This window comes from Mercenaria mercenaria, chromosome 6, assembly GCF_021730395.1.
Source record: "Mercenaria mercenaria strain notata chromosome 6, MADL_Memer_1, whole genome shotgun sequence".
Classification (NCBI taxonomy): Eukaryota; Metazoa; Mollusca; class Bivalvia; order Venerida; family Veneridae; genus Mercenaria; species Mercenaria mercenaria.
Genome location: NC_069366.1, coordinates 55,500,643 through 55,528,293, shown reverse-complemented (window position 1 = coordinate 55,528,293; position 27,651 = coordinate 55,500,643). Strand labels below are relative to the sequence as shown.

At 35.1% G+C, this 27,651-nt stretch overlaps 2 protein-coding genes across 4 annotated transcripts in view; one reads left to right on the top strand and one right to left on the bottom strand.

The window, feature by feature from the left end:
* LOC123548827 (cleavage and polyadenylation specificity factor subunit 5-like) overlaps positions 1-17,558 on the bottom strand; it is a 43,742-nt gene extending 26,184 nt beyond the window's left edge. The window contains exons 1-6 of the mRNA XM_053545967.1: positions 17,424-17,558; positions 13,163-13,363; positions 12,565-12,628; positions 10,792-10,881; positions 7,192-7,267; positions 5,299-5,413 (exon numbers count right to left, since the gene is read on the bottom strand). Of these exons, the coding sequence (XP_053401942.1) occupies positions 5,299-5,413; positions 7,192-7,267; positions 10,792-10,881; positions 12,565-12,628; positions 13,163-13,363; positions 17,424-17,527 (650 nt within the window). The 5' untranslated portion in view covers positions 17,528-17,558. The remainder of the gene's footprint in view (positions 1-5,298; positions 5,414-7,191; positions 7,268-10,791; positions 10,882-12,564; positions 12,629-13,162; positions 13,364-17,423) is intronic.
* Positions 17,559-23,097: 5,539 nt separating this feature from the next.
* The window catches only part of LOC123548828 (copine-8-like), a 51,526-nt gene continuing 46,972 nt past the window's right edge, over positions 23,098-27,651 (top strand). The window contains exon 1 of one of the 3 annotated variants that reach the window (XM_045336398.2): positions 23,098-23,183. The gene's annotated coding sequence lies outside the window, so the exon portion shown is untranslated. Of the gene's footprint in view, positions 23,184-26,498; positions 26,548-27,651 lie in introns of those variants that run through there. The other 2 variants (XM_053545964.1, XM_053545965.1) reach the window with 2 other exon arrangements.

Here is a 27,651-nt window from a genome sequence, read left to right as displayed (position 1 = left end):
CTATTCGACATTACCTCTACCTTACAATATGATGTTATCTTTACCTTGTAATATGACTTTACCTCTACCTTACTACTCGACTTTACCTCTACCTTACAACATGATGTTGTCTCTACCTTACAATATGATGTTATCTTTACCTTGTAATCTGACTTTACCTCTACCTTACAATTCGACATTACCTCTACCTTACAATATGATGTTGTCACTACCTTAGAGTATTACATTATGGATTATAGTGGATTCCGTGACCGAGTCAATCCATGAAATAAAATCCAAACAAACAATAAAAATTCCCATTCATTTTACAAGCAAGTGTTGCAATCTATGAATTTATATCCCCATGAAATAACCATTATAGCGAAAAACCACGAAATTTTATGCCCACAAAATTAAATGATTTTGTAGTTTTCAATTCCTTAAAGATATTTCACATAATTTAGCCCCTCCTTCAAAATCTCATAGTTATTTTTTGGTAAGAACCTTAATATTTAGTACAACCTTTTAAATCTAGCAGTTACGTAATAACCCTGGAAAACTCTAATTATTCTCCATATAGAAAGACATTATAGTGTAACACAAAAAACGCAATCACTTGAATGTCATACAAGTTTTTGCTTCATTACAGTTAACATTTTGTAGCAATTTACAGGTTTTATATTGAATATTTATTGCTCGGCAAATGAAAAATCATTAAAAATGCATGCGGTCTGTAGGAGATGTTAATAAAGTTTGATTTATGGCACCGACAGGAACTTTTACGGGTAATTACACGATATCTGATATGTCCATTATTACAACATTTGAAATTACGATTGCCCTCAGTCTTACTGTCTGGTCCACATCTTTTGTAAATAAAAATCTTATAACTACCCACAACAAGCATTTCTGATACATAGAATTATGCAAAATGGGTCTTTTTTAAAACATGACAACATACATACACCAATTTTATCAATATAACAGAATTTCACATTTATCATACAATCAGACTTATGGTGACGTCAATAATTAATATTCACGTAAAGTTATATTAAATGTAGGGCAATCTCCTTCCCCACATACCCACATCCAAAATCACCTGTGCTTTATTTGACCAAGGTGGGGAAAAATAGCCCATTTGATTTTATAACATAGAGTTTGAATTAACTAGAGCTATCACTAAAGGTGATGAATGTACCCCCCGCATGCACTGACACAGTACATTGCAATTTGATGCACACAAGATTGCATAATTATGTGGACTGTATGTATATAGAATGTATGTATACAGTATAGTAACAAAAAACAAAGTCCCATAACTATGCAGAATATTTATCTAAAAGAATGTAACATGCACCATGCACAACTAGGGTTGGTACTGATCACTTGTGTGAAGTTTCATTAAATTGTGTCAAGGGGATGAGGAGATATGGTGCGCACAAGATTGTGTCTATGTATATAGTATAGTAACAAAAAAAAACAAAGTCCCATAACTCTGCAAATTTTTTTTCTGAAAGAACCTAACATGCCCCATGCACAACTACTGTTGTTACTGATCACTTGTGTGAAGTTTCATTAAATTGTGTCAAGGGGATGAGGAGAGATGGTGTGCACAAGATTGTGTCTATGTATATAGCATAGTAACAAAAAAACAAAGTCCCATAACTCTGCAAATTTTTTTTCTAAAAGAACCTAACATGCCCCATGCACAACTACTGTTGGTACTGATCACTTGTGTGAAGTTTCATTAAATTGTGTCAAGGGGATGAGGAGAGATGGTGCGCACAAGATTTTTTCTATGTATATAGTATAGTAACAAAAAAACAAAGTCCCATAACTCTGCAAATTTTTTTTCTAAAAGAACCTAACATGCCCCATGCACAACTACTGTTGGTACTGATCACTTGTGTGAAGTTTCATTAAATTGTGTCAAGGGGATGAGGAGAGATGGTGCGCACAAGATTGTGTCTATGTATATAGTATAGTAACAAAAAAACAAAGTCCCATAACTCTGCAAATTTTTTTTCTAAAAGAACCTAACATGCCCCATGCACAACTACTGTTGGTACTGATCACCTGTGTGAAGTTTCATTAAATTCTGTCAAGGGGATAAGGAGAGATGGTGCGCACAAGATTGCGTCTAGGGACAGACGGACAGACGGACAGACAGACAGACAGACAACCTGAAACCAGTATACCCCCCCTTACAACTTTGTTGTCGGGGGGTACAAAAATATAATATCATCAATATAAAAGGAAAACTAGCAATTTTCAAGGTGATAACTATCCATTTTGAAATTGCAACAGATCCAATTAACAATACAGCCACAAAGGTCCTAAGTCAAGCAACTGAACTTGACTATCTGACCTGGAATATATGTATGACACACTGAATCAACAACAGTAATAATTGTGTTAAGTATAAAAAACTGAAACTGGGCAAATGTTCCCATTTGAACTAATCCCAGAGAGGACCTTATAAGGATGCTACAAGGGGGGTGGGGACCAGGGCGGTGGGGGTGACCAGGTGTGGGTACACAACTTCACATGCTGATAGTAAATGTTCATGGAAAAAATTGAAAGAAGTTCAATGAAATTCTACCAATTTGTTTGTTTGTTATGTACAAATATGTGGATTTTTAAACAATCAAAGGGCAACAACTTTGAAGTTACTAAAGAAATCTGACAAAATCGAGTATGCACTACCAAATTATGGTCATCTAAATTCATTTTCCAAGTTCTAGGTCAAATATGTCACAAGGTATAAAGCAGAAATTGCCATATTTATAGTACCCTATATAGTTAACACTAGAAACTACAAAGGGTCATAACTCTGGTGTTACTTCGGCAATCTGACTGAAACCTGACAGGCTGCATTTCCCTATAGTGGTGAACATGAGTATGAAGTTTTATTAAAATATTCCAAACCACTTCCTAGATATGGCTCCAGACAGACAGAAAGACGGACTGACAATGCCAAAACTATATCCCTCTGCCTTTGGCGGGGGATAATAAATGGTATATTGCCAAAATTGAATGATTGACCACTAATGACCAGTCCATTTTAGAAATTCAGCAGGGTAAATGTTAATATCCTATGTGTTACCTTTTTTATATATCTTAGCTTCCAAGGTAATGCATATCCAAACCCTTTTAGTGCCTCCAGGAAGCTACACCAGAGTTTATCAAATTTTACCAAGTTAATTGGGCAAATTAACAGTTTATATCTGCCGTGCAAAACTGCGGTCACAAAGCTTATAAACCAGACAATAACTGCAGGTAATATTATATCAGGACCCAACAGATTGATCTATGTACCACTGTAGAGACAAACTCTACTTTCAATAATATAATCCAAAGTTATCACCAGAACCATAAACCTCGGGATCAACTCTTGCTCTTTTCACAAGAATGACATGTTGTCTCTTGCATGTCTTTATTTTCTACTCTATTCTAATTTCCTTCACTTACAGAGATTCTAAAAATAGTTTTTTCTCTTAACTATGTAACATGGTGCCATACATCAAAACAGACTGGGACAAAGATTTCTGTGCAAGGATTTTGAAGTACAGTGAAACCCTGCTCACTCTAGCACTGTGGGTTCAAGCTCCAGGCTGAGTCAAACACTGTATACTCTCTCAAGCCAGTTTCCTTTTAATTTCTTGTTTGGATCACTTGAAAACCAGGATAACTTTTGCTGATCTCCTTGCGACCATGGGAGATTAATGTTATACTGCACCAGAGAAACAATCAAGGAAACTGCAACAAAATACAGTATAGTCATTGTTGCAACAACTAAAATGATTTATTTTGTTTGTCTATTAAGTTTAATACTGCATTTTACAGTATTTCAGTTACATAAAGCAGACAGTTAAACTTAAGTCACTATTCCTGGATTCCTTTCTAATAAAAACCAGTTATCAAAAAACTGACAACTTTCCCACATGTGTCAGGAGGTGGCTAAATGACCCCAGATATAGTGTCTTTAGTTAATCATCACAGAGAACGAATCTGAATGTACTGTAGTTGAACCTGTCTTAGCTGTCACCTGTCTTAACTGTCACTTGTCTTAGCTGTCACCTGTCTTAACTGTCACCTGTCTTGAGCTGTCACCTGTCTTAGCTGTCACCTGTCTTAGCTGTCACCTGTCTTGAGCTGTCACCTGTCTTAACTGTCACCTGTCTTAACTGTCACCTGTCTTAGCTGTCACCTGTCTTAGCTGTCACCTGTCTTGAGCTGTCACCTGTCTTGAGCTGTCACCTGTCTTAGCTGTCACCTGTCTTAGCTGTCACCTGTCTTAAGCAGCAACTTACCTTAAGCAGCCACTCAGCTTACTTACTAAATTAAGATTTTTTGCTCTAATGTCAACTTGTCTTATGCAGCCAAAATGTGCTGGTCCCTAGATCGACGGCTTAATACAAGTTTGACTGTACTTCCGATTTTGAAGTATTGCAGTCAACCGGGCAGGCAAATACTATTTGAGAAAAGAAAGTTCTAAGGTGCTCTGACACATCTTAAAATTACATTTTCTAGAAAGTCAGGTTTAAAAGAGTCGATCTGAACATACTTAATGTTCTGGATAGCTGACCTCTTAAGTCAATATAGCTGACTGTCTCCCATCTCTATATTTGTTTCATTACTAATAAATAACTTTTATTCATATATAACAGTGGATGTAACTCTAATTTTTATATTGACATTTTTACTGCCCTATGCTCAAAACATAGGGCTAAATGATTTAGACATCAGATGAAAATGTGCTATCTTAGAGGCCTAAACTTTTCTTACAAAATGTTTGCAGTTTTTGTCGAAAAATAACCATTCAGCCAGGGAGCCAAGCTACCAGCAGTGTATAAATGGAGATAATTCAAGTAAATGTTAAAACCAAGTAATAGCATATCAATTATCTCCCTTTACAAAATCAATAGCAGCTAAAATTAAATCACAAGAAAACATCAATGTTTAACATGTATCTTAGTGAACAAAGGTTAGTCAACACATAATCTCTGATCTCTACAACATATAATCTCTGATCTCTACAACATATAATCTCTGATCTCCACAACATATAATCTCTGATCTCTACAACACGTAATCTCTGATCTCTTACCAGTACTAACTCTGCCAAGTTATGGACAATTCTACCAGCTTGGTAGACTAAATCATTACAATATTAGTGACAAAACTTCAAACACAAAAAAATATGTCCTGCTGAAAACTTGTATCTAATATAACACATACCAGCTGAGATTCAAACCTACGACATTTAAATCTAGCTGAGCAGGCTCAGTGAGAACATGTTATATAAAGACCTACCTGCTAAGGGCCTGTGGTAAACTTGAGATTATTGGTCCGTATCCTGAGGAATTATCGTACAACTCAAATAACGGTGCTGCTACTAACTTGTAGTTTCTGGGGACTGCAAATAATGCTGGAAAAAGCAACAATATTGGCTTCATTCATCTAAATCTGCTTATAGATTTAAACATTGGTTTAAAAAGTTGATTTTTTTCTACCGTTATTTTATATTATTCTAAACACTTTTGTTTTTCCTTCTTCGGCTACATAATGTAAAGAAAGACTAAAATTAATAACCTGTAATTTGTCTGTAAACAATGCCATTTTTTTAGCTTTTCTATTCTGTTACAGGGAACAGAACCTAGCTAACCTATTCTAGATAAGTGTTCAGAGTAACTAAACTAAAATTGGTATAATTTTATAACTAACAGAAGATACAGAAGTACTTTTGCCAGTTCCACTTTTTTTCAGCTTGAAAATTTTAAAAATATTTGAAACATCCTTTGGCATCACTTTCAACACCTTCACAACTTGGACAACTACATACTGTAAAAGCAGAAAATTTCGCGAGGGTTTAATTTTCACTATATTCACGAGGTCCCTCACCTCACGAACTTTAATCTTCGCTTAAATATTAACAATTAGTATAATGCAAATCAAGCATATCTCGTCATTAAATAAACCTTCCCAAACACATCAAATGGAAAGGGCAATATTTACAAAAACTGGCTATCTTTAGTGTTTCCGTAATAACTATAGGTATAATTTTAAGATGAACAGAACAAACCACATTACTGTTTAATTTAGAATTATATGATCACTTTTGTGTGTGCAATGTGTTTAATTAAACAAACATTGAAATCTCTGCCCCCGGATATAGATTCCATGTATAGCTGTGTTTGTTACAGGTATAGAGTTGTCAAAATTTACAGGTAATCGAGGTGTTAAAACATCCATACAAATATTAGCGATCGATCTTTTAGGTAGCCAGTCTAAAGGTAACACTTTATGATGTGTAACTTTTATATACACTGACTTATTAAAAAAAGCCAAAATAAGCTAACTAACTTTTTTACAATTTCGCGAAAATAAAACCTCAGGAATATACTCAATAATTATTTCAAATTCGCAAAATTTTGACCAAGCAAAATTATGTGCTTTTACAGTAAGATACATATTAATGATAAACATAACAAAAACTTTTTTGAAAATAAAGTTTGGTGTTTTTTGCGAAACAGACCATTTTACAATAGAAACATTGTAAGACAGCGCACTTGACGATTCAAAATGGGCCACAACTTCCTTTACAGTCAGGCAGGATATTATTGTACTCAGTTACTTTACTTCAATTTGAACTTGTAATATGGCAATGTTAGTAACTTTAATACAAAACTTCAACCAATTTTTCTCAGTCAAATAAGGCCCACAATTTGAATAAATTTCAACAAAGTGTTCTCTGACTCTCAGCTATGTGAGTACATTTGATAAGGATGCCCTGTGTGAAATTCCAATCCAATTTATACAGTTACTGAGATACAGCATTACAGTAAGTAGCATGCAAAACTTTAACCTAATTTTCTAAATTGAAAAAGGGCCATAATTTACAAAAGAGTGATCTAACTTTGTTATTTCAATGGATTTGATGACTAGTTTCAATCTATTACATACAGTGGTTAATGGAACATGACAATGCATACAAAACTTTTACCATTTTTATGATTCAGAATGGTCTATGAAGTATAAAATTCACTTGAGGGGAGGTAACGATTTTCCATGTGAAGGGTACTATTTTAAAAAAGCTCCCATAAATGCAAGACTGAACATGTTGAATGATCTCTATCAATATGCGCCATTGCAGACTGTATAGAACATCTTATAGGGAATTCTATTATCACAATATCAAAGACTTACCTTTCTCAGGTAATTGCACTAGGTAGAGTTTTTTATGTTCTTTTGGTCGTGTGATGTGAGCTGGGATATATGGATACTGAAACAAACAAAAGCACTACTTAGAATGGATATTTCTACAAGAACAATAGACAAGAATTCAAGTGTTACTGTTGCTGCAAAATACAGCGACCACTTACTTTGTTTGTGTTGAGTTTAGCACTATTTTTCAACAGTTTTTCATTTATGTAATGACGGGCAGTTAACCTAACCAGTGTTCCTAGATTTTGTACCAGTACTAACCATCTCTCCACAAATAAATGACAACTTCTCAAAATGATTCAGAGACGGAAGACAAAATGACACCAGAAAAAATGTCTATTATCAAACTGTCATGGAGAGCATATGGCTCGCCTGCGAATCAATCTCACGATACCAAGATTCGTAAATCTCCACATAGTAAGATGATTTATACTGAATGTGCAGGAAGTTAGAAATAAAGTTCAAAACAAACTACTTCAGGCTGTGAACCTGTAACGGCAATCGACAATTTCTGTACCATTACATATTCTCATATTATATTTCGGCACACTTCAGCCATAACAAATTTTTTTCATAACAATTTGAAAATGCTGAAATCTCATATGGAGAATATGTACTTGAACAGAACAAGAGGGCCATGATGGCCCTATATCGCTCACCTGTTATCATTGCACTTGAGGACAAGAAGGTCCTCAGAAAAAATATCTAAGTCCACAAATGACAGGAACAACAAAGAGAAGAAAATTAACCAAAAAGAAAAAAAATTCTTACAAGGTCAAAATATGTCAAAATACACCTAAAAATTGGAGGTACCATCCATGTTGTACCACAGAAAAGTGGTCTCGGTTTTTCCCTATGGCCAATAATAAACAAGAGGACCATGATGGTCCTGAATCGCTCAACTCTTCCCACATGACCCAGTTTTGAGTATGACGTCGTTTTTTCTCTTATTTGACATAGTGACCTAGTTTTGAACTTGACCTAGGTATTATCAAGATAAAAATTCTGACCAATTTTCATGAAGATCCATTGAAAAATATGGTCTCTAGAGAGGTAACAACGTTTTTCTATTATTTGACCTATTGACCTAGTTTTCGAAGGTACGTGACCCTGTTTTTAACTTTAACTAGATATCATCAAGGTGAACATTCTCACTAATTTTCATGAAGATCTCATGAAAAATATGGCCTCTAGAGAGGTCACAAGGTTTTTCTATTTTTATACCTACTGGCCTAGTTTTGACCGCACGTTACCCGGTTATGAAACTGACCTAGATATCATCAAGATGAACATTCAGATCAATTTTCATGAAGATCCATTGAAAAATATGGCCTCTAGAGAGGTCAAAAGATTTTAATAATTTTAGACCTACTGACCTAGTTTTTACCGCAGTTGACCCAGTTTCAAACTTGACCTAGATATCATCAAGATGAACATTCAGACCAACTTTCATACAGATCCCATGAAAAGTATGGCCTCTAGAGAGGTCACAAGGTTTTTTTATTATTTGACCTACTGACCTAGTTTTTTAAGGCACGTGACCCAGTTTCGAACTTGACCTAGATATCATCAAGGTGAACATTCTGACCAATTTTCATGAAGATCCATTCACAAGTATGGCCTCTAGAGAGGTCACAAGGTTTTTCTATTTTTAGACCTACTGACCTAGTTTTTGACCACAGTTGACCCAGTTTCGAACGTGACCTAGATATCATCAAGATGAACATTCAGACCAACTTTCATACAGATCCCATGAAAAATATGGCCTCTAGAGAGGTCACAAGGTTTTTCTATTATTTGACCTACTGACCTAGTTTTTGAAGGCACGTGACCCACTTTCGAAACTGACCTAGATATCATCAAGATGAACATTCTGACCAATTTTCATAAAGATCTCATGAAATATATGGCCTCTAGAGAGGTCACAAGGTTTTTCTATTTTTAGACCTACTGACCTAGTTTTTGACCCCACGTGACCCAGTTTCGAACTTGACCTAGATATCATCAAGATGAACACTCAGACCAACTTTCATACAGATCCCATGAAAAATATGGCCTTAAAAAAGGTCACAAGGTTTTTCTATTATTTGACCTACTGACCTAGTTTTTGATGGCATGTGAACCAGTTTCGACACTTGACCTAGATTATCATCAAGATAAAACGTTCTGACCAATTTTCATGAAGATCTTGTTAAATATATGGCCTCTAGAGAGGTCACAAGGTTTTTCTATTTTTAGACCTACTGACTAGTTTTTGACCCCACTTGACCCAGTTTCGAACTTGACCCAGATATCATCAAGGTGAACATTCTGACCAATTTTCATGAAGATCTTGTGAAATATATGGCCTCTAGAGAGGTCACAAGGTTTTTCTATTTTTAGACCTACTGACCTAGTTTTTGAAGGTACGTGACCCAGTTTCGAACTTGACCTAGATATCATCAAGATGAACATTCTGACCAACTTTCATAAAGATCCCATGAAAAATGTGACCTCTAGAGTGGTCACAAGCAAAAGTTTACGCACGGACGCACTGACGGACGGACGACGGACGCTGCGCGATCACAAAAGCTCACCTTGTCACTTTGTGACAGGTGAGCTAAAAATGCCACTTGTCATTATGGATCTGCCACCTTAACCCTTAGCCTGCTAAATTTCTAAAATGGAATGATCCATCATTCAATTTGGGCAATACCACTTATTATTCGAAGGGGTGTTTGTTGAAAATTTACTGACTGAATAGCGAACAGTGCAGACCATGATCAGCCTGCACGGATGTGCAGGCTGATCTTGGTCTGCACTGGTCGCAAAGGCAAAATTACTTGCCGCCAGCAGGCTAAGGGTTAATCATGATGACCCATTGCTACAGCATCAGATCCCAGCGACAGTCCAGGTTCAAATCCTATCTTGACAGAATTTTATTTTACGCAGTCTCTGAGTACTTATCAGTAGACGTCTCAAGTCTAGGCAGAATGCAATGAGCTTTTCTAAACAAGTATTTAAAAGTCTTTTCAAATTATGGACAACTTGAACAGGTAAGATGTATAAATTGAGCTGCACCATGAGAAAACCAACATAGTGCAATCGCGATCAGCATAGATCCAGACCAGCCTGCGCATCCACACAGTCTGGTCACGATCCATGCTGTTTGCTGTTTCTCTAATTGCAATAGGCTTTGAAAGCGAACAACATGGATCCTAACCAGACTGCGCAGATGCACAGGCTGGTCTGTATCTATGCTGGTAGCAAATGCACTATGTTGATTGTCTCATGGTGCAGCTCAAATTATATCTTATATCTAAATTTATGAACTATCACATCAGTTCATTTTATATCATAAGATAATAATGCTTGAAGAAGTCATTTGTTTTATTTCATTCCTTTTATAATTTGTAGAAAATGGCATCCAATAAAGAATCTATCAATAGTTGTAGAGAATATCTGGCTTTCCATTAACTGTACTGGTGGTAACTTGAAAGATCAACGTTCAGGTCTGAACAGTTACCCTCCAGCAAGATATCACTACCTGCACCTACATCCAGTGAGAAATTCTTACATTCTTTATCAGTTCTACACACAAACCTGTGGGGGTTCAAAATTAGGTCTCCACCAATTACCAATGGTCTCCTCTACTGTCCATTCCATAGGGGCTCCATCCTGTCGACCTAATGTCTGAAATGCAATATCAAACATTCAAACATTTTCCTTTTTGTAATTTATACAGGCAGTTGAAAGATTTTTTTTTAAATGTAGTCATCAAGTTAAAAGGCTTTGAAATGCAAGCAAATGTGCAAATATTTCTCAAAAACAAGAGCTGTCTGTAAGACGGCCAATGCTTGACTATTCGAAATATTGTCCCAGAAGCAGGAAAATATTACCCTAAATGTTAAAATATCTATAGAGTTTCAATCCAGTATCTGCATTAGTTTAAGTTCAAAAGGGGACATAATTTGACCAAAATGAATGTCAGAGTTATGGGACTTGATGCAATCAACTTGTTTTATAACCCAGAAGGCACAAGTGAAGTTTCAATTTAATATCTGCATTTGTTCTGCAGATAGTAACTTGCATGTAAAACCTCACCCAGGATTTTCTAAGTCCAAAAGGGGGCATAATTTGCCCAAAATAAAGGTCAGAGTTATGGGACTTGGTGCTATTAACTAGTTTTATAACCCAGAAAATACATGTGAAGTTTGAATTCAATATCTGCATTAGATAGTAACTTGCATGTAAAACTTAACCAGGATTTTCTAAGTCCAAAAAAGGGGCATAATTTGCCCAAAATACATGTCAGAGTTATTGGACTTGACCCAGTGAGGTTGGAAATTAATCTAGAAAAGGAAAAAATAAGTTTCAAATCTATATGCCTTTTAGTAATAGCTGTATGTACTTGCATGCAAAACTTTAACCAGGATTTTCTAAGTCCAAAAGGGGGCATAATTTGGCCAAAATGCAGGTCAGAGTTATGGGACTTGATGCTATCAACTAGTTTTATAACCCTGAAGACACACGTGAAGTTTCAATTCAATATCTGCATTAATTTTGGAGATAGTAACTTGCATGTAAAACTTTAACCAGGATTTTCTAAGTCCAAAATGGGGCATAATTTGCTCAAAATACATGTCAGAGTTATGGGACTTGACCCAGTGAGGTTGGTAATTGACCTAGAAAAAGAAAAGATAAGTTTCAAAGCTATATGCCTTTAAAGGATAGCCATATGTACTTGCATGCAAAACTTTAACCAATGTGTGATGCTGACGCCGACACCGACGCCAGGGTGAGTAGAATAGCTAGGCTATTCTTCGAATAGTCGAGCTAACAAATCTAGTTACAATAGTTTTAACAAAGTCGCATTGTTATAAGCATTTGAAATTTCATTTTGAAAGAAAATTGTTAGAAAACTGTTTACACAGAGAAGAAATATCAAAGGGACAGAACAAATTACTGTTTTTGAGTTTATTTTACTGAGTTGTTTTCCAGTCAATAGTCAAAACTACAGACAAAGGACCTTTGGCAACAATTTTGACCAGGGATCTGCATAGAGGAAGACTTGAGAGAAATAGTCTGTTTTCAGCTGAGGGAGTAGTGGTTTCACATATTACTTTTACAGAGACTTTGTCGCTTATGCTCAGGCTACTAACTTCTCCCAAAAAATATACTTGAACTGGTAAAACTTCTCCCTGTTCCAGAAGTCACGGCTGATCCCTGTTGACTGTTATGCCATTCAACAAATGTATAGTATAGAACCATGTTACAGTCTGATGCACTGTCCTATTGCACACCAATACTACCTGAATTGAAATGATTTTGTGAAAGGAACATGCTAAGAGTACGCTGGCTCTTTAATTCTTTTACCTCTGTTAGCAATCTCTTCAGGCCTTCAATTTGGTCCTCTTTGTTCCGCAATTCGCCCCCTGGCCTGAAACATGGTCATATTCTAGTGTTTATAGAAAATAACATAAATTCAATCTCTACAATTAAAATGAAAATTCAACACTTTCAAGTTTACTTGAGTCTGAACTGTGAATATTTATCAGAAATTTAGGAGAAAAGATACTTTTCCGCTTGGAAACAAGACAGATAATCATCTGTAAAATCAACCCAAAGCTGTAGATTTTGTTAGTAGTCCAACAAATACCATGGTAGTGTAACTTTATAGAATACAATATTGTTGTTTGTTTGTTTATTTGTTTTGGGTTTAACACCATTTTTCAACAGTTTTTCAGTTATGTAACGGTGACATTTAACCTAACCAGTATTCCTGGATTCTGTACCAGTACAAACCTGTTCTCTGCAAGTAACTGCCAACTTCCCCACATGAATCAGAGGTTTCAGTTTTCAGCTCTTACTAAGAAATATGTCATGATTTAATAACAGTAAAACTCTGAAGGGGTACCAATAAAATTCTTGCAAACTTGTATGATTTATCAATACAGTATTTACAATTGCTTACAATTTAAAGAAAGTAGTTCCAAGCTGTAACAGCAGAACATGTGGCAAGCCGTGCTCATGAACAATCAGAACACCCTCGACTGATCTACGCATTCCAAACTTTTCAAATTCCTCACGCATTCGAGAAAATCGTGCAGGGACTGAGGCATCTTTTTCATACAAGGGATCTTTTGTTCCAAATGTGTAGTTTGTGAGAGGATATCTGCAACGAAAAACAATTAACGACTAGTAAAAACATAAAACAGGTAAACAGTATATATATAATGTGTTATAACAATAAACATAATTGAAAATATTTTCAGTGTCACCAATCTTAAACACCCAAGCCCACATATTAAAAATTTCTTTTTATCTATAACAGGCTTTGATTTTGAAGAAAAGGGTCAGGTGATTATAACTTTGGGTATCCTAGTCGGAAATATTTGAGGTATGACAACATTTCTACGACTGGCCTTGTAAAATATGTTTGCTTGAAAGAATTGTAACAATGTCTACAATAAATTATTGTGAGTCATCCGTACAGTGATGCTGACTTGTTAAAATGTATTATTGAAAATTGTTATGAAAACATAAACATGAAACTGAATGATTTCTTTGTAAGTTTCATATTGAACAATATCTTTAACCCTTAGCCTGCTAAATATCTAAAATGGACTGGTCCATCATACAATTTGGGCAATACCATTTATCATTCGAAGGGGTGTTCACTGAAAATTTACTGACTGGATAGCGAACAGTGTAGACCATGATCAGAATGCACGGATGTGCAGGCTGATCTTGGTCTGCACTGGTCGCAAAGGCAATATCTCTTGCCGCCAGCAGGCTCAAGTGCCGGTATATAGTGCACTAAGTTCTAAAGAACTCCCAATCTTGAGAAGTATTTTTCAATTCCAGCAGATCTGGACAACAACTAGCTGGATATGTTCAATTTTGCCTTTCTTTGGATTTTCCCATCAGTAGTAATTAATGTATATTATGATCATTATATGTCCAAGTAAACCTTTTTACAAGAACAACTGGTGTGTAAATACACATCTATAACAGTAAAATATCCAATTCAAATAATTCTAATGTGTATCAAAATCTATATGTAAATCCAAATGCACAATTCTTGATTTAATGTTTGTGTATCGGACCTTGGACTTTAAAATCCAACAGGCAGCAGTCTACATCCTACATTTAACAGTCTACATCCTACATTTTACAGCTGTGTATTTATCAGTAGATAATTACATCTTGCTGTTTTTTTGTTGTTGTTTGCTTCCCATCAGCGCTTTTTCCACCAGTCTCACGGGGCCGAATATCGGCCCCATTCCCAATGCAAAATATGCTCCATTTTCCCCAATTTGAAGTAAAAAATTCCCAATCCAAAGAAAAAACTCCCAACTGAAATCAATCATAGTAAGTTCGCTAATCACACAAAATGTTGGAAAAACCAACTCGTGATACAACTGTCTGCACCTCGGCAAAAAATACATGATTCTGCCAGACAACTGTATGTTTTGTAAGTAAAAACCTCTAGAAACACATAAACACATTAACATTTATTGAATAAAGTACTAAAATATGTTAACAGATAGTTCTTACACCATTAAAATCAAATGTCACATATTTAATTTTTCGAGACCAGACCAAAAAGTAACAGAAATAGGTTACATAACTTAGAACAGTTACGCCCCTGACTGCTGAGGGTATGGGTACATGTCCCCAAAAGTTGTCTAGTGCACTGCTAGTCAAAATAATTTGACGTCAGAACTGATTCTGAGATATTTTCGTGATAGGGCAGAATCCCTCTCTTTACGTCAAAACCAGTAAAGACCTTTTCTGTGGTGAAAATAGATTTAGGTAAAAACACGATCAGGCAATATACATTAAAACGATGAAATGGTAAAACAAAATAAAACTGAATCATTTTATGGTTTAAACATAACAGTAAAACACGTTAATAAAGCGTAAACACTGTATGTTTCATTTGGCGTACAATTAGTTGGACTAGGCCACTGGCGCCAGACCAGAAAGAAAATGCCTCTGTACATGTTAACCCTACCCCTAGGTATTCTATAAGAAGCATGGTCATGAAGGGGAAAATATGCTAACCTGTTTCAATCACGCATTTCATACCTAAAGCACGCAGTTCGGTAAATGTGTACTAAAGATATCAAACAAGTGGTAATTTATCTTCCATTATGTACCAGTCACATTTCTTCACTACTTCTTATCTTACAAAAACAACGCGTAGTTTATCGTTTTTTCAACGTTACACAAAAAACTTGCTTGACCTTCCCTGGTGAAGTTCCGTTCTAGATTACAAAACCATTCTGATTGGCTCTTGTGAAAATGTATGTCAATCGTCATTTTACTACACGTGTTCGCTGATATGTGGAAATGCGGCATAAATGTGCAAAATTAATAAAATAAACAGAACAGAATAATGTAGACCAATGTATGATTTCAAATTAAAAATCATATACAAGATGAATTTCATTCATCATATCGAGTTTTAGTGTAAAACTGTGATTTTTTTTTTTAATTCTGTTTTTGTTTGTTTACGTTTAGCCTAACATGTGCACACTGCCCTGACCTCTAGACAGGATGTTTATTAGGGAAGGTCACGCCAGTTTTTTCTGTAATGTTGATGAAAGCATAAAATATGTGGATACTCTCAGCAATATATAATATTGAGACAATGTGACTGATGCACGTTGGAAGATAAATTATCGCTTGTTCAGTATACTAGGTACAGGGGTTCCACTAGACCTGAAAACCCAAGAGTCCCAGGACCCTTGGGCCCAAATTTTGAAGGGTCCTTTTCCAAAATACAGGAGTCCTGTCCCAACACGTCCATATAATTGACTATATTTTTTATTTAGTAATACGTTACGTAGATCTTTACCTAAGAAAACAATAAACCCAAGATCATGTTACAGCATAATAAAAATGTCAGTTTCAGGTCATATATTGTAAACTAATATTTATCAAAATTCATGTTATTTTGATTAGGTTTTTCTTCTATGTTTCATTTAATTTTTCATAACAGAACAGTGCTATAACACTATAAAAATGTACCCAAAATGTACTGTCCGGATACTGGTACACTTTCGGAATGTCATCGGAAAGTAGTTTTTGCTCAGTTTACTTGGCCAACTAAGCTAATCAGAGAAAGTTCCTCAAATAATGATGCTACTTATCATTAAAAACTGCACTGAAAGTCAGTTTTTTTTAAGGAATTTTGGAAATATGCATATGACATCGGGTGTTAATTAGACTCGTGAACGGACATTCTAAACTTAATTTTGATTTCAAAATTCATCAAATTTGTGAAGCTTCTTGTTGAAATTACGGTATGATCACTAGCAATGGTCTAATTTAAGTTTGCATGAAAAATTCTTGCAGGGCATTTTTCACATGCTCGGTAATCAGCTGCTTACGATAATTTAATAATTGGCGCCTTTTTTGACAGTACACAGGATAAATACGCTTTATCAATTAATTTCAACACTTCATTGATTCTTGTTACCTATGTGCACTCGCCGTGACGTAACTTGCTGATAAAAAAATCAGCGAGGCATGTCTACAGGAGAAAGGGCGGGATTTAGCAGAAGATCAAAGGCAGGAGGGCATGACCGCGAGTGTTTATTTTGGAATACACGTGTCTATCATGGAAATAGTTTTACTGAAGGAAATGAATGATAAGAGAAAGGATTATTAAAGGAAAATGCCTCCGGGTCCCGAAGGACGCACAGGCAAGTATCATGCCGGGTCCTTTGAGCGTCTTTTGAAAATCTCCCGGGTCCGGACCCGGGGTCCCGGGTCAAATGGAACCCCTGCTAGGTACCCATTCACCAAACTGCGCGTTTAAGTTGAGAAATGTATGATTGAAACGGGTTAGTATATTTTCCCGTTCATGACCATGGTTCTTACAGAATACCTAGGGGTAAGGTATAATACGTACAGAGGCATTTTCTTTCTGTTCTGGTGCCAGTGGACTAGGCTCTAGTCTAGATTACCAGTTATCTAGAAACATTAAATTTAACAATAATAAATATATCGGTAGTCTTTTTCATTTTTTCAGTGAGTTTTCCACACTAACTACTGAAATGCGGCGATATCTATAACGTAAAGCAAATCTATCAAGGAAAAATAATAACAAAGTTCACAAATGTCACATGTTTTCGCTACGTATCTCTTGAATTTAAAACAACTGCTTCATTTGTATAAGCTTCAATAACAAAAACACTGAAATAATAATGGAGAATAATTACAAATTAATCATTCTATTTGATTCTGGTGCTTGATTTTGACCAGCGGGAAAGGAATCTCTCCTTTCTCTTTTCGGCCAACCGGTCGTTCTGCCGTGGGACGCCATTTTGTGATTGAACAAATTCCGTCATATTCCGTACAATATTTCCGTACTTCTAACTGCCGAACAATGTCACACATATATATCTCATAGAGTTTGCGTTAAAACTACATAGAGTACGAGTATGGTAAGGGTGCCAACCCAGTCAGACAAAATTCTCCCTCATGTGGGAGACACTGCTTATGTGAAAAAGTCCTTTTTTTACCAATCACACAGCTAAGGTAAAAGGCAAAGGTAAATTTTATTTACGTCGTTGTGAAACAGTGAACATAAGCTCTGTAGAGCTTTTGAGCGACCCTATTTTAAGAACAGTTAAAACCAATTATACCTTACCCCAGCAATTTGCTGGTACCCATACAGCTGGGTCGACTGAGGCATTCGTGATACTTGCCTTGCCCAAGGACACATGGGAGTAGCCTTATTTACATGTTTGTTCCAGTTAAGGTGGGGGGGGGGGGGGGGGATGGTGATACCGAGGTACCTTGCAACATTAACTGTTTCAAGAAGTTTGTCAAGGAGTGAATATTTTGACTTGAATGCGCTCTTTTACATTGTGATGTTTAGCCCTGTGCATTTTGAAAGGTAAAACTTTGTGTCCCAATTGTACATTTGTTAAACCAAACAACTGTTTGTGCCAAAGTATATCAATTTTAAACCGTTTCGATGTTTTATTTGTGTGGACTCTTCCTTCACTGAGAAGAAAAACGGTTTCACTCACAGTCATAAAAGTCTTTAAAGCAAAAGCATGTATCGATTGCAAAAATAATATATGCCCTTCAGTGTGATGCCAAACATTACGAGAAATTTGGCTATGTAGATATAGGACTTGGATAGATATGGTCCTGGAATATATTGTTAAACCCTAAATAATGATTGTTAATCGATATTTGCTTAAGTAAAAATGTAAGAACATGTGTTCTTTTAAATCATTTTAAAGAATGTGAGTGCGAAAACTCAAACTCTGCTAAAAAAAGGTTAGACATACTATTTGCACTTCTGTCCTATTTCATTTGAAGTACTGCCATTTTAGAGCTGATCGATTAATTCATCTTGAAAGATCGTTATTGCTCAGTTTCATTTGCTATAAAATGCACACAACTGTTCACGAAAATATCTATTTATAGAATTTTTTGGAATTTTTAAAGAATCGATCATTAACCTTGATCCTGAAAGGTATTGATCGCAAGTACTAACACTGGGCATCATAGCATATTTCATTAGCTCTTTCAACAAGCTGTAAAAAACTGACATGGATATGTTAACTATATTTGGAGTTTATGTACGACGTATTTAGCTATGGAAGGTTTAATTATTGATGACTATTTGTTTAAAATGTTAAAGGATTTATAGAACAACCTCATTAACCTTTTCCTAGACATAGATATTGTTTTCTATTTCTACAAATACGTCGTTCTCAGGTCAGACATAACTTATTATTATATTGAAGTGCAAAATACAATAAAGGACCCACCTCACAAAAAAAACTACAAGAAGATCCTTTGGAAGCATAGAACGCGATCAAGCAAAGCATTAGCAGACTCGGTTTGAATGAGTCTGTTCATGAGAGGTAATGATTTGTGTAACACTGAATCTAAGTACAGGGATACTTTGACTTTTGTTGTGATAGTTAATAAAATCTGTAATTCTAAGATCCTTTGGAAGCACAGAACGCGACGAAGCAAAATAATAGCAGACTCGGTTTGATCTAGTCTGTACATGAGAGGTAATCAAATAAGCCCCTCACGTCCACTAGCACTGGTTTTAATAGTCTATGATCCCAAGGACCAGAAAGTATAACAACACTGGGTCCCAGTACGGGGAGACATTTTACAGCCGCTATATATGGCACTTAAAGACTGCTGTTGTGATAGTTAATAAAATATGTAAGAAGATCTTTTGGTAGCATAAAACGCAACCAAGCAAAATAATTTAGCGGACCTGGTTTGATTGAGTCTGCTCATGAAACGAAATTAAATGGGCAACACCCCTCACGCCCGCTGCAACGGCTTAAGCGAAGATCAATTAAAGTAAAATTAAATGTACTCTATGATCCCAAATGAAATATAACACTGAATCCACATACGGGGAGACAGTTTACATACGAAATGCAGCACTTAAAGACTATAGTTTTGATAGTTGGTCTATAAGAAGATCGTTTGAAAGAATTAAACGCAACCAAGCAAAATAAGAAGCAGTTTGAATGAGTCTGTTCATAAAAGGTAATGAAATGTGCAACACCCTCACGCCCATTAGAACCGACTTAAGCGGAATTATATTAATGTAAGGACCGGAAAATATAACAAAATAGAAAACCACAGGTCGCTCAACACGACAAAAACGAAAATGTTGCAGGCTCGGATTGATTGAGCCTGTTCATGGACGGTAGTGGAAATGAATGCTACCGCCCTCTAGCCGCGGGTTGAGCAGAACTCAACATTTACACATGCTACATGTACAAAAAACAATTTAGAGACATCCGCAGATGTGTTCATACGGCGGTGCACTGAGTCTAAGAACGTAGCTTTTTCAAAACGATATCCGTAAGCAGTGTACACTTTGCAAATATTTAGCTAGTCATCTCAATAGGAGCATCTTTAGAACGTAGCTCTTTCAAAACGATATCCGTAAGTAGTGTACTCTTCGCAAATTTTAAGTTAGTCACCTCAATAGAAGCATATTTTATAAGGTGTTTCGAAACTAGCGAGGAAACGTGATTACATTTTTAACACACAGATGGTGATAGCATCATAGTTCATTGCTAAATTGTCAATATTAACAGCGTTAAAGCTAATTTCTGGCTTTCGCATAAATCGTTTGGATATTATCAAGGGCTGAGGAGTAAAGTGATCATTCCTGAATTGAACTATACCAGATTAAATCTCCAAATACTTTAGTTACGAAACGACATATGTTTCAGGTGTCGTTTTAGTTGTTTTCAGAACGTAAATGGTCTAATGACCTACTTTCGCCTTGGAAAAATCAAAACTCATATGAGCTAAATGAGGCATTTAATCATAGTTTTAATACTGAAGTTTTATTTGTTGATATATTTTCTTATAGATTTTATTAACGATCACAACAGCAGTATTTAAGTGCCGTATTTAAACATGAAGCGTTTGTTTTACTGCAGCTATTAATTCAAACTTATGTTTACATAAAAGGGAAGAAGTTTGAAAATTTAGTATTTTAAAAAAAGCTCATGCAAACTGTCTTAATATTGTTTTAGTTAACTGTTATGTGTTTCCAATTTGACAACTGATTTCCTTTATCAAAACAAACAACTGTATAATCAGACACCACCCATAAAATTGTGTAAGAAAATGACACGGCAACAAGTGAATTCACCACTGAATGGTTGAGGTATGTAGACATTATGTGAGAAAAGTGGGGCGCCATCGTCTCATCTTCTCAGAAAATTGCCTGCTTATCCGAGTGTAATATCAAATAGATTAATTTAGTGTTGCTGCCAAAAAGCATCATCATTGTCACAACAACAGATAAGGGTTTAACACAGTCACTTATGCCAAAAAAGTGAACAAGGCGATTTCAGCACATTTGAGATATCCAATGCCCATCTGCCACTAAAATACTTTATAACTGAGCCGTGCCATGGGAAAACCAACATAGTGGCTTTGCGACCAGCATGGATCCAGACCAGCCTGCGCATCCGCGCAGTCTGGTCAGGGTCCTTGCTGTTCACTTTCAAAGCCTATTGCAATTAAAGAAACCGTTAGCGAACAGCATGGATCCTGACCAGACTGCGCGGATGTGCAGGCTGGTCTGGATCCATGCTGGTCGCAAAGCCACTATGTTGTTTTTCCCATGGCATGGCTCAATTATGTCATTAGATATTTACTTCAGATGTAGAAAAATCCTCATTAAATACATTCTATTTTATGAAATATATAAATTTATTATGTATGTAGAGCTACAGTCATATTCAAATGTTATGCAGTAACAGTTAACTGACTCTTATTTTTTTGTGGTAGTACACATTTATAATGTATTTAGCTATGCATGTGTGAAGTGTGTACTATTTAAAACCTAATGCATAGTACTGCTAATACATATAAACAGGTCTGTTGAAATACAACTCGTATCTGGTTTCGTCAAAAAGGGATAGAGAATTTTCCAAGAGTCAACAGGTCGTCGGTACAGACAAACTTGTATTTTATCTAAAGGCTTGCGTCATAATAGAAACAAAATCATCCTTGAAGAAAAACATAATTGAAAGATTGTAACCGTAGTCTACTCATCAACTTTTAAGATAAAAGAAGGCATCTCTTCGAATTTAGAAAAAAACTCACGATATAATATGGTAAATCGAGCATGCATTGATTGATATAATTTATATAATCCCAGGTACACGTAAAATTGCACAAAAAATATATATTTATGACTTTTGTGAGAAATTACCGTTCAGAAGATACTATGAGCTTCCTACACAAGCCCCAACTCGTTGTTTCTTGACCCTCCTCGCAGCTTGTATTAAATGACGTGTTGAGTTCACTTCAAACTCGCCTGGCTATGCCCATTTCAGTTAACATACGTTATTGATGTTTGTTTTTAGTTGGTGTACATCTTATTTTTGACATCACCCGGATTAAATTCATAAATTTGCTACTCAAACCGCTGTTGCAAATGTATACACATGTTATCTTACACATATTCTAGCTGTCAATTCCATTACTATTACATATCTCTTAAAAGATACATATAACCGCTTACTTTTGTTGGTGTTTTCTGGTTGTTGCTTATGGGTCATTCTTGACCACAAAGCAATTTATTCTTATATTGATACGTATTTTCAATCTCCATATATTTTGAATAGGAGCTGAGACATCACTTTTTTATAATTACACGTGCAAATTTCATATATCAGGTGCGTGACGTCGTTTATGACGTAGTTATATATTGTGTGTCGTCGTGTTTAAATGTCAATATAGGGCGATCTTTTTAATTTTACTCAAGCTAAAGAACGAATATATATTATATCTATAATAATAATGGGCAGATGTGTTGGATAGAACATCTACATATACCTTATACTCTTCACGATCAATGGACAATTAGACGCGCAAATCATGTGAACTATATATTGTTAACAGCATACTTTAAATGTTATGATACAAAACATGTTACAACAAAACATAATTTTGTGTATTATATAATAAAAAGGTAAAGGTAATTGTATTTACAGTCTCTTTGTGAAACAATGAACATAAGCTCTGTAGAGCTTTTGAGAACTCTATTCTAAGTTCAGTTAAACCAAATTATACATAACCCCAACAATTTTGCTGTATCCATTTACAGCTGGGTCGATTGAGGCAATCGTGATAAAGTGCCTTACCCAAGGACACACTGCAATGGGAGTAGCCAGAAGTCAACCCGGGGCCTTTACCTGTTTACCTCTGTAGGAAAGCGTCTTACCCCTCTCGACAAATGCGTCCACCTTTCAGATTATTAGCTTGACATCAAGAAATAGGCATTCGTTCTTTGGCAGAATTATAATGCGCTCCTAAATTCGCACGGAGCTCATGTATATTTCTTGCAACTTGCAAACAAGTACGGTATCGGACGGTATCTGGGTTGTAGCCATTTTCAGTTTTCCGGAAAATTTTATTATTCTACTTTCATTTACTCGACATATTTCGCAACAACAGTGAGTCAAAGTGTACTCAAATGCTTGGAGATAGATTAAAGTCAATCCTTTTGTTACGGAACTTAATTTTTTAAAGCTTGATTCTATGTTTTTTTTGCAACACGAATAAAATATTTTGAAATAGAATAGATTTCGGATGTTAAGAATTTAGGAAAAATGTCAATTTATTATTAGGAAGTGGCTATTCCTACGGCCCCGTAAGAATAGCCTCACAGGCTATTCCTACGGCTCTCCCGTAAGAATAGTGAAATAGCCTAGAAGTGGCTATTCCTGCGGCTCTAAAGACAGTTTTGTAAGTCCATTTTGAATTGCATTGTACTTAGCCTGTTTGCACCTATTTTCGCGGTACTAAGGGAATAAATGAATAAAGGAAAGACAAACAATATTATTTTGCTATTATTTCCTTTTTACTTCGTAAACCTTTTCTTTTCCACTATTATTTCAAGCAGAAATCATTTTTCTAGTCCTTGTTTACTTTCAAACCCATCATGTTTCTGGTGCATGTGACTTTCACTTTCTCCAAGGAAGTTAATTCTAATTTCGCGGTACGGCATCCGACTTGATAAAGCGCTTCCTGTGAAAGTGTAAAATATATAGGACCCCTAAATTTTCAAAATAAATTTCATGAGTAAGACATTAAAAATTATTGCAATGTAAAATTAAGGAAGTGTCTAGCCGTCCGGTAACCGGACGCCTAGCCTGCATTCTAGTCGTCCGGTTACCGGACGGCTAGCAAATCCTCAAGGGATTTTCTAGTCGTCCGGTAATTGATTTCCTAATGAATAAGACATGATTTTATATAGTTTTAATGTTACTTACTTAAGATATCGATACTTATCTGCAAACAAAATTTTGTGTTAATACGTACTATAAACATTTACAATAAATCATTCAGCCGATAAAATGAAAGTTTGCCGAACTCACAATAATGGCGAGATCGACGTGACGTCACTTATTAAAATCTGTTCATCTGGAGGCTTTTATGGGAACGGAATTTTTTAATTTTAACAACTTTTTCACTGGATTTTCAAAATTAAAATCGTTTTTAAGTACTTTCAAATTTTCATATTTTAGTATTCAAATATTTTTTAATGAATAACTGTTATAAATGACATCTAATTTCAAAAGCGGCTGCGTGATGTTCAAAACTTTAAGAATAACAGTTAAGCGTTCATAATTAACCCATTTTATTTTGAAATAATTATAGTCAAAATTAATGAATGAATTGCTTTTTTAAGCTTTCCATTCTTCAAAATATATATATAGATTTGTGTTTTAATAATTAAAGTTTAGGCCGTTAGAAAAAACATAACTTTTTACAAAATAGCATACTATACGGACGTTCGGCGATCAATGTTTTATCATTTCTAAAATAGAATATCAACGGATTTGTAAACAAACACGATCTCTTGCGTTTAATCGACTGAAAAATCAGATAAGTATTGATATTTTAAGTAAATAACATTTAAAACTATATAAAAGCATTACTTATTCATTAAGAAATCATTTACCGGACGACTAGAAAGTCCCCTGAGGATTTGCTAGCCATCCGGAAACCGGACGACTAGAACGCAGGCTAGTCGTCCGGTTACCGGACGGCTAGACACTTCCTAAAATTAACACAGTGGAAGGGTAATTCCGTCAAATATATGAACAACACACAATTCATTTCTGATTTTACTTTGTCAAATGACCGACAAGGGCATTTAAAAATAATTGACCTACATTTACATAAATAGGGTGTGAAACGTAATCAGCATTCAAAGTAGGTCAAATTTGTTTACTGTAGAGAGTGCTGCACATTGTGGCTCTCGCAAAAATCAAATACCTCGAGACCAGATGTAACGCGAAAATAGCAGCAAGTGGTATAATTAATTCAAATGGTATATTTCCGAAGAAATTGTTTACTTTTCACTATCACATCGAGAGAACAGGAAGTGATTTCGAATAATTAGGTCTAGGAAAGTGGTACATTTACAAATTATCTGTAAATTTACAAATAATCTATAAATTTACAGATTTTTCGATCTGTAAATTTACAGATTGTGTGTATGAAAATTGATGAAATTACATTTATCCCTAAAACAGCAGCTTGAAATTAATTGGTTTATTTACAGTTTGCACAAATTAACATCATTTGTGAGTTTCAGCCATTTTAATTGACTTTAAATTTTTGGCATTTTCAAAGTGTCACTTTATGTACCAGACACTTTATGTACCAGCACTTTATGTACCACTTTGGACACGTTATGTACCACATATATGATATATAGTAGATGATCATTTTTGTTTTGGTTTGATGAAAATGTTTTATTTTATGTTACTTGAAATGTTATTTTACTTAATTTAAATGTTAATTGTCATAATTAATAAGGTAATTTATATGCACATAGGAATGTTAACAACATTCTATGGGCTTAAGCTGATTAAATCAAAGTCGTTTTCACAGGTAATTATCACATATTGACAGTGCTACACAATGAGATACAATTACTATATAATATATAGGTGGTACACTAAGTGTCAAAGTGGTACATAAAGTGTCTGGTACATAAAGTGACTGGTACATAAGGTGCCGCACCCATCTGTAAATATGCCACTTTCCAAGACCTGATAATTGAAAAGGCTGTTCGAAAATATACCAGTCGAATTAATTCAGTACAATGCAATACAAGATGGACTTACAAAACTGTCTTTAGAGCCGTAGGAATAGCCACCTGCGGGCTATTTCACTATTCTTACGGGAGAGCCGTAGGAATAGCCTGTTAGGCTATTCTTACGGGACCGTAGGAATAGCCACTTCCTTATTATTAACTTACCAAGGTTGCATTTAAAGCAAAAGAAAACAACACTAGCCAGGAAATTAATGTATTTTTTTATATTTCCATAGTTCTTTATATATATATTCATTGATTAAACTTCATAGCAAAAAAATCGGCTTTGAGTTTCAGAAGTTGAAACGAAACTGGTACAGTGGAACCAGAACTCATACCAAAAGTCTTTCTCACTATAGTTTCATCAATTCATATGCTATGGACTAACATTTTGCTGTAATATGTTTGCAATCCGTATATCTTTTGATCTTTCATAAACAGGTTGCGGAAGGTATTAAATTTGGGTATGACTGATTAGCGAAATCTAGTAGATTTCGCGAAATCTAATCAAATTAGCGAAATCTAGACATAAAATGTAAACTAATGAATATTTTTAAAAATCCTTTTAAGCTTTTATTAAAAATATAAATCTACGTGTGCATGTCAATTTTCAAGAAAAAATATTTATATTTAGGGTGGTTTTGAAGCGAAAAACGTATACGGGTCTAGATTCCGCCCGATTCTACATGCGTGGAAATCTCAAGTGACAGGTAAAATCAAGACATAAAATTTAAAGTGATGAATTTTCTTTTTAAATCATTTTAGGCTTTTATTAAGAATACATTTTTAAGTTTGCATGTCAAATTTCAAGAAAAAATATTTATATATAAGGTGGTTTTGAAACGAAAAACGTATTTCGCCAGATTCTATAGGCTATCAGGGCACTAGACAACTTTTGGGGACAGGTACCCATACCCTCACTTAGGGGAATTATTCGACATTTTAAGATGAAAAGGGGAAGTTTAAGCCATGTATATGTAACTACTTTTCACACTTATTAGTACTGTTTTCAATCATTTCTAACTGATGTGACTATATTGCAACAGTAATTTTCCTTTGAGGCACTATATAATATTAAAAGAAAGAGTTAATATCTGTTTGTGTCAAACAACCTATCATCAGCCTGACAGGGGAATTTTCTTCTAAGAAAGGGGAAAAAAACATATTATTTTAGGAGGGGAATGGTACCCATATTCGGCCCCAAAAATGGCCAAACGAGTGCCCTGGCTATGAGCAGAAGTTTCAAATGTCAAGTAAAATCAAGACATAAAATTTAAAGTGATGATTTTTAAAAAAAAAAAATCCTTTTAAGCTTTTATTCAGAATTAAATTTCTTAGTGTGCATGTCAATTTTCAAGAAAAAATATTTATATATAGTTTGGTTTTACAACGAAAAACGTATACGAGTGTTGATTTCGCCAGATTTTATATGCGAAGAAATCTCAAGTGACAGGCAAAATCAAGACATTAAATCTAAAGTGATAGATATTTTTTGAAAATCCTTGTAAGCTTTTATCAAGAATATATTTCTACGCATGCATGTCAATTTTCAGGAAAAAATATTAACATTTAGTATGATTAATAAACGAAAAACTTATACGGAGGTTGATTTCGCCAGATTTTGTATAAAATCTTAAAACTTAACGAATGAATATTTTTAAAAAATCCTTTTGAGCTTTTATTAGGAATATATTTCTACGTGTCCATTTTAAGTTCCAAGAGAAAAGAATAATAACATTTACTATGGTTTTGAAAAGAAAGCGTATGCGGGTATTGAATTTGCCTGATTCTGTATGCGCAGAAATCTCAAGTAT